Source organism: Gigantopelta aegis, chromosome 2, assembly GCF_016097555.1.
Source record: "Gigantopelta aegis isolate Gae_Host chromosome 2, Gae_host_genome, whole genome shotgun sequence".
NCBI lineage: Eukaryota > Metazoa > Mollusca > Gastropoda > Neomphalida > Peltospiridae > Gigantopelta > Gigantopelta aegis.
The window spans coordinates 27,288,584-27,302,588 of record NC_054700.1 but is presented as its reverse complement, the minus strand read 5'-3'; the positions used below and the strand labels follow the sequence as shown (position 1 = coordinate 27,302,588).

Here is a 14,005-nt window from a genome sequence, read left to right as displayed (position 1 = left end):
ACCAGTTATGGATCACTGGTTGGTGCAAGTGGTTCACACCTGTCCATTGAGCCTTGCGGAGCACTAACTCAAGGTTTGGAGTCGGTATCTGGATTAAAACTCCCATGCCTCGACTGGGATTCGAACCCAGTACATACCAGCCTGTAGATCGATGGCCTAACCACGACACCACCGAAGCCGGTCAATCAATGCATCTTAAAGGCAAATTAATTACAATTGAACAGAGATACAACTATAAATTAGGTTTCACTCATCTAGGACTTATACACAATTGACATAAATGCGAAAACTTTATATAAATGAAAACATTTAACGCTGACCTAAATGCTAATTAATAGTATTTTAGTTAAAAATTATAACTTGGAAATAACGTTTTGAATATGCATTGTGATAAACATATATAGGCGCACAAGTTTTATTGATGTATGACTTTTAGGTTTTGATAAATGGAGCTAAACGTAAATTTAACGTTCAAGCCATGTAAACGTTGACACCGTCGCCAACGTCGCCGGAAACGTAATACCTATATCTTGCTTTTTGTGTACGTCACTACAAGACAAAATTTAATTTTTTCATAGTATATTTACTTTATAACATATTATATACTGAGAGGCATAAATAACGCAATGGGTATTTCACTGAATATTTTCTTATAGAAATGTCAAATCATATATATTGAGTATATCGACAAATGACATATTGGTAACTACTGTAAGTGAAAGAGGATTTTGTTCAAATCAGAAAACAATTGAATAAAATGAGTTTTCAGTAAAAAGTATAACTTGGGTGTTTATTGCAACAACAGCATTGCATATGAGAATCGTTTTGCATGTGCATTGCCTGCTCTCGTCTCCCTATAAAAGCAACTATTTTTGTTTGTTTTCTGTTTCTATTTTTTTTTAATATTGCACGTTAAGTAATGTTAAAAAATTGATGTTTTATTGCCAAACAAATCAAGCTGTGTTTTTTGTTTAAAACCACATTTTATTTTTAAAAATTCCTAATTTCAACAATATCTTCTTTCAGTTACAGTTCTTACCATTATGTCATTTGTCTGCAACCTTAATATAGATGAAGTAACATTTCTATAAGAAAAATAGCGAAATATCTATTACGTTATTTATGCCTCTCAGTATATTCTGTTATTTTGCATTATTTGTGATACAACTTTCCATAAAACCAATTCGAAACATTAAAAAAGTTTCAGAAAATTTTATGGTGGCCATAAAATATGTGCCCTATATTAAATTCGCAATAGATTTCACAGAACAGACCAACATTTTATAACTTCTGAGATGATAAACTTGAAATCAGAAATGGTTTAAAACGTATAGCAGAAGGGTTCACCTTCACCAAAAAGTCCAGCCGTAGCTCCCTGACTACATCATATGATAATAAATACGTTATATGTTTGCTACATATAGAGTTTGGGGTGGGCGTGTACGAAACAACATCCATGAAACGATTTCGAGAACTTAATTATACACGGTACTAGAAGTGAGAAATATACAATGTTCAAAACTTTCCTGTGATTTTGTTGTTGATGGTATTTGGCTATGTACGATTCAAACATTAAAGTTGTACTGAATGCATATGTCTTTGTTTAAAACATGCCAGTAAGTTGGATGTAGTACTGCTTGTCATTTTAACAGTGTGCCCAGACTGTGTATATTAGTACTGTTTGTAGGGGCTACTGCTTCTTAAATCTATTCTGATTTCTTTTATTAGTTTGCATGTTGTTGTTTTTTTAAATTACTAATTATGTGGGTGTTCATTAGTTCATTATACTCATTAGAGCCAGATAACCTAGATAGCTGAGGTGTGGGTCCAGGACAACTTCCTTGAACCGGAATTGCAAATATGCACGGAAATAAATTGAAATGAATAAAGTGAATTTCATCAGTCCACATTAATTATTATTATTATTAGCGTGCGTGCGTGTGTGTGTTTGTTTAATAGAACTGAAAAAGACATAGGATTTTTTTCTCTGTTTTTGTTTTTGTTTGGGTGTGGGTGTCAGTTCAACTACAATTATACGTATATGTGAGAGCATCTGTTTAGAAGTATAGTAATATTCTTACAACAGCGGTTGGTTCTGTGTTTAAATCCAGCAGGTTTATGACCGTAAACGCCTTCTTCGTGTTGTGGTCAAACTTCCAGGGTTTGTCTATGACGCAGCTCAGCCAGTAGCGCACACGGCCGACAGAACCCTCGAAAGATGATGGTATGTCACAAGGTAACTGGAAGTTGAACTGGTAGCTGTATCTGCCTGCAGGTAGCACTGGGTTGTCCCCACTTTGACCTTCAGCTGTTTGTGAAGAGAATCAAAGAAAGACATGTTTTATTTAACGACGCACTCAACACATTTTATTTACAGTTATATGGCGTCAGATATATGGTTATGGACCACACATATACTGAGAGAGGAAACCCGCTGTCGCCACTTCATGGGCTACTCTTTTCGATTAGCAGCAAGGGATCTTTTATATTCACCATCCCACAGACAGGATAGTACATACCACGGCCTTTGTTACACTAGTTGTGGAGCACTGACTGGAACGAGAAATATCCCAATGGGTCCACCGACAGGGATCGATCTTGGACCAACCGCGCATCAAGCGAACGCTTTACCACTGGGCTACGTCCCGCCCCTTTTTGAAGAGAATCAATTCCATTATATCATTTCAACCATATTTCTGTAGGGGCGCAGGTGGTTAGGGTGGGGCGTCGACTTTTAAAATGATATACGAAGATGACGCATATAATAACAATCTCAGAATAATCTAATACGGCTGTACTCAACACTAATAGGTGGAGCATATATGGATTGAACCACGATTACAGTACTTCCATAACTGAGTTTCTCGTCTTATTTATGAGGCGTCAAACTCAGTTATAGAAGTAGGCCAACTATAATCAACGCGATAACGAAACAACGCGATAACAAAACAACGCGATAAACGCCATATTAAAAACCACTGTGCGAACACTACTTGGACACGGTTCACATGTAGACAAACACAAGTTCAAATTCAGTTTTCAGCAAAACGCGATACGATTGTTTGATTATATATCGCAGATTGCAGAGAAACTGGCGTAGTACGGTGGCTGGGAAAGGACATCACATCAAATTATTTTTCTTCATCGATCGATTTAATATCTCGATTGATCGACTTACTATCTCGATCGATCAACTTACAATCTCGATCTATCGACATACTATCTCGATCGATCGACTTACTATCTCGATCGATCGACTTTCGAACTCGAGGCTTTCCGTCAAGATAGGCGACTGGAATACCATTATAGGTTATACTACACCATATAAAATCCCATAGGCAACAATGTTCACGTTTGTAGTTAAAAACACAATATGCAGTATATCAACCAAACTATGACATTCATCTAGGTAATCATCCAACACATAAATACAGGCCACGACATGTACAGGTCATTTTTTTTCTTTTCCATAATTGGAGAAGAACTAATCCCCATTCCCTTTACCCTATGAATTTGGTCGGGATAATGTGAGCAGGTATGTATACGCTGTACTAAAAGCCACCCACTGTTCACAACTCTCAAGTGCACCCACTGATGCAATAGCTACGGCAACTACGTCTGTATCTGTAGCAATTGGGACATCTTGGGCAGTGCTCGGCCCAAGATGTCATTGGGACATCTTGGGCCAAGAGATGCCATATACTTTGTTACATTTGCTTAAAGGGACATTCCTGAGTTTGCTGCATTGTAAGATGTTTCTCTTAAAGGGACATTCCTGAGTTTGCTGCATTGTAAGATGTTTCTCTTAAAGGGACATTCCTGAGTTTGCTGCATTGTAAGATGTTTCTCTTAAAGGGACATTCCTGAGTTTGCTGCATTGTAAGATGTTTCCGACTAATCAAATATTTCTACGATTAAACTTACATATTAAATATATTTTATTGTTTAGAATATCAGTGTTTGTATATTCAATGTGTTTCTGGTCGTCTTAATATGTGTAAGAAGCCGAAACTGGATTTTATCTTCAAATAATTTGGTACGTACGAAAAAAAAATATTTTAGGAAATAAAATGAAATTTAACCGAGTACAAATATTAGAACGATCACAAACACGTTTAATATACAGTCACTAATATTTTATGCAAAAAAATATATTTGATATGTAATTAAAATCGTCAAAAAGTCTCTGTTAGTCGATAACATCTTAAACATAGCAGCAAACCCAGAAATGTCCCTTTAAATCGTTCAAATTGTTTTGTTCAACGACACCTCTAGAACACATTAATGAATTAATAATCGGCTATTGGATGTTAAACAATTGGCAATTCTGACACGTAGTCTTGACAGGTAACCTGTCCCATTTTCCCATTAGCAGCAAATGGTATTTTATATGCACTTTCCCACAGAAAGGACGGCACATACAAAATATTTTGATATGCCAGTCATTTGGCGCTGGTTACACCATTTAAAGGCATGTGGACATTTTAAAACTGTGCCTGCCCAAACGAGTGGGATTTTCGCTCGGTTGCACAAACCATGACCTTTGTTGAACCAGTTATGGATCACTGGTCGTCGAGATATTAAGTCGATCGATCGAGATAGTATGTCGATCGATCGAGATAGTAAGTCGATCGATCGAGATAGTAAGGGACCGTAACAAAAGTATATTGAAGCCAGAGAGACTAAGTCACTTAGTCTTGATTCTGACCCCCCACCCCCCTCAAAAAGACTAAATGGGCAGTTGACTCTGGCTTCATCCAAATTGACGTTACAGAACAAGGTTTGGAAAAGACCAAAGGAAGACAGTAGTAATATAAAAAATACAAACAGTATTTATTCATGAATGCACATAGTGAAACAATGTTTTTAAACAGTGATATGAGGCCAACCAAGGCACTCTGAAAGGCTTTGTAACTATTAAACTATACATCCAATGACAATATGCCCATTGGTATCTTTCATCAGACGCCAATGACATAAGCTCCAAGTTGGCCTATTTCTCAAGTCATATTTTCCAGCAATTTGAGATAATTTATGCTTCTTTTCACTTCTTTTTTGCTGTTGCAATTGCCGTTTTTCGGCTCTATTCTGGAGGTAGTGACATACCTTTATGTGTTTGTCTTTGTCAGCGGGTGACAAAAACACATAGCTGCAGCCAAAGGTGCATGCTTCCCAATGACCCCGAATTGATGGACAGTTTTTGTCCACATTTCCAGGATCAGCTGGATTACCTTTCATACCAATGTATGTCATCTAACGTTCTGGGAAAGACGGATCAGGAGTTGGGGAGAAACTGTGTCCACCTTGTGTGTAGAGGTTGGACATGAAGGCTGCAGCTTTTGGTGGCTGCCTTGAACAGTGGGCGCAGGATTTCAATTGACACTTCACAAACTCTAATCCATGGCACCTACGTATGCAATGTGACATAAGAAATGCCATTTCAGTCTTGTACGAGGAGTCCTCTGTTACCTTTGGTTTCGAAAAGTAAGCTTTAATTCCCTCGAAGTCATTCTGGGGATATGGCTGGTCATTACACAATACTGGATGAGGAATAACCTCAAAAGTGTCATACGTCTTGTTTTTCCAGTACGAGCCGGCTATTTTACAAGCATTGTCGAAGTCCAATCTGTCCTTTACCTCTGGATCATCAGCATACTCTGTATCCGATTCAACATGCCTGGGTAGTACAACAGATGTCAAATCCTTTGACCTAGGTGCTCAGGCATGCTCAATCGGATTTTCTTTCGAGTTCCCAGGAGCATGCTGGGTGATCCCAAGATAGTCTAGATTGAGACTTTTCCACAAATTGCCATAAATATACATATTATGGTAACAATTGACAGACCAATCTGGGCCACCATCAGTGATTAGGCCTACAGCATGTTTATCAGGAAACTGAGTTTTGAGGATCTCATGTAGATCGTTAGCATGATTCTGTGCTGTTGAGCTGTGATAACGAACAGGGCGAAGGTATATATGATGGGTCCCTGTGCGAGGAACTACAAAGTGTAGCCTACCTTGGCTATCTCGCACAAACTTATTTTGACTTTCATCATTCAACTTTCTACCAGGTGGTGATAGTGACCTACTGCGGGATAAAGACAAAGAAGGACCTCGTTTGGGGGAGCAACTTCTTGCTCTAATACAAGGTTGCCTTGCTGGTGACTGTCCCCTTTTCTTTTCTAAGATCAAATAGCCAGATGGATTTAGTTTGGCGTTGGGCTCTGGAAAATCATGATCCTCATAATTTGGTTTGTCTTTGTTCATGAAAAATCGATCAATCTGGTGATATCTGGAGACTGCCATGGTACCTACGTTTAGTTTATTCATGTCGTCACATGATATCAGAACTCTTTCCTGTGAAAATATCCTGGTTTGCATGGGCAGTAGGTCGACAATAAATACCCTGGCCAGTGTTTTGAAGCCTTTTGGGTTGTGTTTGTATGATGATTTTCAAGTTCAAAGCAAGTGAAGCCAAAAGTGATAAAAAGACTAAATGGAGATGTTGAAATCGTAAACCCCCTCCCCCCCCAGACTAAGTGACTTAGTCTCTCTGGCTTCAATATACTTTTGTTACGGTCCCTAAGTCGATAGATCGAGAACAATAATTTGATGTGATGTCCTTTCCCAGCCACCGTAGCGTAGTGTTTATGGTGGTTTGGAATAAAACGTATTTAGGATTGGGTGTGTATAGTGCCGTTTATCGCGTTTTGCGATTAATTCTTCTTAAATAATTATATATATATATATATATATATATATCCATCAAATGGTCCACAATATACGGTCATATAAATATCGTATTTTCCCACTTCATCTTTATAGCCGGGGATATAATAATACATTGAAAACTGTTATAGCACACTTCTGACGTCACTGTAGTTGCTATAGTTAATTGCAGGCTTGCGACGGTCTCGACTATGATATTGACATCATTCCACGTCACTGTAATGGACATCGCTGAATTTTGTTAACCTTGATTGTGAAGCGATTACAACCATATTTAACGTTTGTTATAAAGCACACTTTATGGATAATAAAAAATTTATAACATTCGTTGGAGCCCATAAGAAATTTATGAAACTCGTTTGTAAATTGTTTTATACCCTCGCTCTAGCTCGGCACTCCCACTCATGCAATAATCGATACACGTGTGTGTGTGTGCGTGCGTGTGTGTGTGTACATATACAAATACATAACACACACACACACACACACACACACACACACACACACACACACATATATATAGTGAAACTTCTCTAAACCGGACATGCATGGGAACAATAATTTTGTCCAGTTTTAAGAGGTGTCCGATTTTTAAGGATTTGCATTGATACAAAACCTTTTGTTGTCGTTTGTTTCCACTGGTATCCTATTCAAATTAGGCTGTATATATGTATTGAAGATGAATCGAACAGTTAATATTCCAATAAAGAACCTTTGACTTAAGATATTTTAATGTTTGCTTATATAGGACTATTTTTAAAAACGTTTAATGAGTTTAATTTTATCATCGGATGATAGTTCAATACGGTGAAGTTTAGGCTGGACGTTCCAAAATGGCAATGAAACGCTACTGACATCTTTTCGGTACCGAAAAGGCAACATTACTTTTGCCTACTCTTTAGTGTGCTAAATAACGGTTTAAAAACAAATTCAAATTCAAACACTAGAAAAACATTGTTTTGTTAATCTTTGAAGCAAACTATAATTATGTTTGTTATAGATATCAAAGCTGTCACGTGATGTACAGTTCTGTAAACAAAATACTAGGAGCACGCATGGGCATCCCCTCACTTTTCAACGCCGGGGGACAATCTATATAAATGCCCCCCCCCCCCCCCTTTTCGTTTAGCAAAAGCAACAACAACAACACCAGCAACAACAACAACAACAATAACAGCAACAACAAAAAAAAGAAGCAACACACGTACTGCTTTTGGTCGGTTTTAAAACATAGATAACTATTTTGTTAAACTGTCAGACATCAACGTTTTGATTTGCAATTTGGATTTGTTTTCTTTAATTAAAAGTTTAACCACTACTGTGTAGCTTTATGATTTTCATTCACATTCCTTTCTTACACACACACACACACACACACACACACACACCCCCCCCCCCCCCCCCCCCACACACACACTTTTAAAGCCGGATTGACGCCCATGGGAGCACGTAAAGGCACGTGTAACGTTTTTATATATAGTGAACTATGGCGCTTTCCGATGCAAATAGTGAGGAAATTAAGAATTTTAAAATTTTAGATTAAGTTATGTAACACAAATAATTGTATTTTACGGGCTGTTTATGTATGATTGACAACGGTCTGGTCGTCCGGTTTTCAGAGGTACAAACTGCACAAAATGAATAGTTTCGGACTAAATTATTCGTCCGCTGTTCAATTTAGAGAGGTTTCCGGTTTAGAGAGGTAAACTTTAGTGTTAAAAGATGCGTAATTCACAAGACTTTGGAAAACGTCCGGTTTTGAGAGAATTCCGCTTTAGAGAGGGTCCGTTCTTGGGTGGTTGTTACTGTCAGATATAAAACTCATCACCGTTTGTACATTTTAAAACGTAAATCATGTGGCTCTTCACAGTGAATTCCTTTTAATATATATTAAAGGGACATTCCTGAGTTTGCTGCATTGTAAGATGTTTCCGACTAATGAAATATTTCTACGATTAAACTTACATATTAAATGTATTTTCTTGTTTAGAATAACAGTGTCTGTATATTCAATGTGTTTCTGGTCTTCTTAATATTTGTAAGTAGTCGAAACTGGATTTTGTCTTCAAATTATGTCGTACGTACGAAAAAACATATTTTAGGAAATAAAAAAAATGAAATTTAATGCCCGGCGCAGACGAGCGTTTTTTAACGCATGCGTCTTGCGTTAAAAAAACGCATCCGTACGAACGCAGCAAAAACACGTCTGCGTTGCGTTTTTTAGCGCTGCGTCGATTTTTCAAATATCAAACATGTTTGATTTTAGACGCACAAACGCATCCGTCTCCTGCCGCATCCGTCTAAAAACGCACGTGTGCGCCTACTTGCGTCTGCGTTGCGTTCACATTTTTATATTGACCAATCATCTGTCTATATATCTGTATATAACGAAATTAACAATTATTGGTTTCAGTGATGGTGAAAACAGACCATTAAAATGACTAACATGTAAATGTTTCAACACAAATAATTTCCATCTGCTCATCTTTGAAACAAAGACTAGGCATGTGTAATTAATGACATTTCTAAATAGATGAAATTAAAAAATATAAATTATTGCATTCATTGTACTATGCCTAATAATAATAATTAAAACAAACAATTGTGAAATAAGAAAGATTTATATCGTAATAGTATATTGTACATAATGTTTTAAATAAAGTTTATTATGTTTTAAAATGTATTAATAAATTATATTTAATCTTTGTTATTTTTCCTAGAGTAAAGTATAAATAAATTAATTAATAAAAGAAATCGTCAGTGGATCGCAGGAACGCATCGCAGGTAGGCGCACACGAGACGCATCCGTCTGCGTTGAGCCTGCGTTTATTAACGCAGACGCATGCGTTAAAAAACGCTCGTCTGCGCCGGGCATAACGTAGTACAAATATTGGAACGATCAGAAACACGTTTAATATACAGCCACTAATATTTTATGCAGGAAAATATATTTGATATGTAATTACAATCGATAAAAAGTCTATGTTAGTCGATAACATCTTAAAAATTGCAGCAAACTCAGTATAATGTCCCTTTAAATGTTGAACCTTTTAGCAAGAGTGACGCAACACGTGTCCACGAGTACCACACGTTTTGTAACTCAGGGGGATGTGTCGTGTTCTGAATACTAGTATTTCACATTTGTTAGCATCTTCTTTAAATTTGCAGACTCAGGTTTAAATTTTTATTATTGTGAATTTATTTAGAATATTCATCATAGTACCGCTTTATTGCAAAATGTCCAAATTGTTGTAAGCCTTTAGAAATAATTCGGTATAATTGCTGGGGTTTTGTGTAGTAGCAGCAAAACGCTACCAGAATGCCATGGACTTCAATGGGCCCTGACATTTCCCCCACAGAGCACGTCTGGGACATGATCGGAAGACGTGTACGGCGACGTCAACGGAAACGCCGGCTACTTTAGCTGAACTTGGCCAGGCGCTGCAAGAGGAGTGGAAGATTGAAACGTAGGCTGCCACGTGGAATAAACAAATGTTTGACGAGTGGTGGGGGTATTACCCATTATTGACAACAGACGTGCATTTATTCCTAGACCATGATCTTCATATGATACTTCTTTAATTGGCTGTTATTTCCTATCCTACATTCCCCTACTTTGTTTAAAGAGTATATATACTGTGTTAGTGTTAATATAAAAAAACCCCATACAAACAAGGGGATAAAAAGAGAGAAAAAAAAAAGACAGAAAAAGAAAAAAATGTTTTATTTAATGACGCACTGAACGCAGTTTAGATACGGTTATATGGCGTCGGACATATGGTTAAGAACCACACAGATATTGAGGAAGGAAACCCGCTGTCGCCACTTCATGGGATACTCTTTTCGACTAGCAGCAAGGGATCTTGTATATGCACCATAGACAGGATAGCACATACCACGGCCTTTGATGTACCAGTCGTGGTGCACTGGCTGAAGCGAGAAATAGCCCAATAGGCCCACTGACAGGGATCGATCCCAAACCGACCGCGCACCAAGCGAGCGCTTTACCACTGGGCTGCGTCTCGCCCACACACACACACACACACACTCCACCCCATCCCCCACCCACTCACCCCATCCCCCACCCACTCACCCCCCACCCCCCCCCCCAAAAAAAAAAAAAAAGAAAAAAAAAGAAGCTTGTGTATTACAATAGGATACCTTTTCCAAAGAGGACGAGGACGCTGTTGAAGTACTGTTCTGAAGCGCTGTAATGTCGTGTGGTTGTTCGTCTGTTCTTGCCGGAACCCGTGGAATGTCGCTCTGTCCAGTGAACCTGGGACCCACCGTAAAACTGGAGTCGTATTCCTGTCAACGGAGCATAACCATCAATTAAATTGTTTAGCTGTAAATACAACACAAATATAATAGTTGGAATGTTAAGCTATTAATTCCTACCGACAGGAGACGGACACAAATTAAAAAAGCAACTGAAATAACTTCAGAACGCGTACGAAAGTGGGTAGTTTAGTTTGGAAATAATTTTTAGAGCGGGCTGGAACGTAGCGCTTGTCTAGGTTCGATCCCTGTCGGTGGGCCCATTGGTCTATTTCTCGTCCCAACCAGTGCACCGCGACTAGTATATCAAAGGTCGTGGTATGTGCTATCTTGTCTGTATGGTGTTGCATATAAAAGATTTCTTGCTACTAATGAGAAAAAAAATGTAGCGGGTTTTCTTTCTAAGACTATAATATAATATGTCGAAACCTCAGGTACCCCCAAACAGAAACCCCTATTACAAATACTATAGTTACATCTATAAAGAGTAACGTTACTATAACATATCTGACGTTATGGTTTGGGGATACCTGTGGTCGAAACTACCAAATGTTTGATATCCAATAGCCGATGATTAATAAATCAATGTGCTCTAGTTGTGCCGTTAAACAAAACAACCATTATAACTTTTAGAATACATGTGTCACAAACTGTGTTTAAATCTTCTTAAACATTCACGTTTATATTTGATCAACGTACAATTTGATAATAAAATTCTCTTGTGTGTGTATATATATATTGTGTGTGAACATCTGCTGTGTTGATCAGCTTGTAGCTTAAAGCAATAAAATAACTGAAGCGACTATTGCACCTGAGACACACATAGATATATGGACTGTTTGGTTAGGGATTTTTTTAAGGGTTTTTTAAAAAACGTGTCTAAGAAACAATAAAGATGATTACCAACAACATCATTCATCATTTCATTTTCAGTTCAACTTATTTTCGTGCTTATATCCAATTATGGTTCAAGCACGCTCTCCTGGGCACACACCTCAGCTATCTGGGCTATCTGACCAGGACAGTGGGTTAGTTGTTAGTTGGTTAGAGGTTAGCGAGAGAGAGAAGAGGGTGTGCAGTGGCCTTACACCTACCCACTGAGCCCTTAAAAACTCACTTTGGGTTGGAGCCGGTACCGGGCTGCGAACCCTATACCTACCAGCTTATAGTCCGATGGCTTAACCACTGCGCCACCGAGGCCGGTTCCATCACATACGAGATTCACTTCAACTACCCATATTGTCGAAATACCAAAACCTCACGTGTCGCCATTGTGTTTTAAAAATCAGTGGCAGTTTAGGACCATATTATGTCGGAAGCTCATGTCATTTCGTTATTTCTTGATATGTTTATAAGAACAATAGACGGAATCAATGGGCGATCACTAACGATTTGTGCGGCGTGCTTCAAACAATTGTAATTCTAGCAGTAATTTATACCGGAAAGCCAGTGCATTTTTCTCACACGCATGGTCCATTAGTCGTGGTATGTGATACGTTGAATATATGGCACGCACCACACAAATATAGCCATCAAGGTCACATTGAAAAAAGGTCTGGTAATTTATTGTAATTTACTGGTCGAGTGACGCCCTCTTAGGTTTCAGGACAATGCGGGGAATATGTTAATTTAAAGTTAAAGTTTGTTTTGTTTAACAACACCACTAGAGCACAATGATATAGTAATAATCGGCTATTGCATATCAAACAGTTTGTAATTGTGACATATAGTCTAAAAGAGGAAACCTGCTACATTTTCCCATTAGTAGCAACGGGTCTTTTATATGCACCATCCCACAGGCAGGATAGCATATACCACGTCCTTTAATATACCGGAACGAGAAATAGCCCAATGGACCCACTGACAGAGAATCACAGACCGACCGCGCATCAGGCGAGCGCTTTACCGTTGGGCTACGTCCAGCTCACGTATGTTAATTTAACATGGATTGACCACCTGGGCCCTTTCCCACGAAGCGATTTTAACGCTAAGATCATCTTAACTACAGTTATGCACTTGATAGTGATCTTAGCGCACATATCGCTTCGTGGAAAGGGGTCCAGGGCAATTACAGCTGGAGACTTCGTTAGGAGGGGAAGGGGGAGGGGGAGGGGGAGGTAGTACCCTCAAATCGTTTTACAGTTTAAATGATAAAAAGAGCGAATTTAAAACACCTCGGATGTACCTTACAAAGGCGTTTACAAATACAAGCGTTTTGGCGAGAATTGCCACTGTCTTGTTATTTTATAGTTCACATATTTCTATTATTATTTTTATTGTTGCATGTGTATATTTATTTATTTGTTGCATATATATAATCCTCTGGTGCCACACACATATTTAACTAAGATCTGTTCTGTTCTGTTACTGTTTCCCCCCTAATTATGTCTAGCTTTTCATAGATATTAAATATACGTCAGCAACAAACTTCTATAAAAAGTAATGCTCGAGATCCCCAACCCCCTTCTTCTAGATATACTTATTACACGTGAAGTCACAGAATTCAGTACCATAATGCGCCATACGTACCGTGAAGTCACAGTATTCAGTGCCATATTGCGCCATACGTACCGTGAAATCATAGTATTCAGTACCATAATGCGCCATACGTGCCGTGAAGTCACAGTATTCAGTACCATAATGCGCCACCCGTAACGTGAAGTCACAGTATTCAGTGCCAGTGCCATAATGCGCCATACGTAACGTGAAGTCACAGAATTCAGTACCATAATGCGCCATACGTACCGTGAAGTCACAGTATTCAGTGCCATATTGCGCCATACGTACCGTGAAATCATAGTATTCAGTACCATAATGCGCCATACGTACCGTGAAGTCACAGTATTCAGTACCATAATGCGCCACCCGTAACGTGAAGTCACAGTATTCAGTGCCATAATGCGCCATACGTAACGTGAAGTCACAGTATTCAGTGCCATAATGCGCCACCCGTAACGTGAAGTCACAGTATTCAGTGCCATAATGCGCCATACGTAAC

At 38.5% G+C, this 14,005-nt stretch overlaps 1 protein-coding gene across 2 annotated transcripts in view; it reads right to left on the bottom strand.

Annotated features, from left to right (window-relative positions):
* The window catches only part of LOC121383324 (arrestin domain-containing protein 17-like), a 35,814-nt gene that overhangs the window by 10,311 nt on the left and 11,498 nt on the right, over positions 1–14,005 (bottom strand). For both annotated transcript variants that reach the window (XM_041513291.1, XM_041513283.1), the window contains exons 3-4: positions 10,891–11,037; positions 2,082–2,308 (exon numbers count right to left, since the gene is read on the bottom strand). In XM_041513291.1, coding sequence (XP_041369225.1) covers positions 2,082–2,308; positions 10,891–11,037 — 374 coding nt within the window. The remainder of the gene's footprint in view (positions 1–2,081; positions 2,309–10,890; positions 11,038–14,005) is intronic.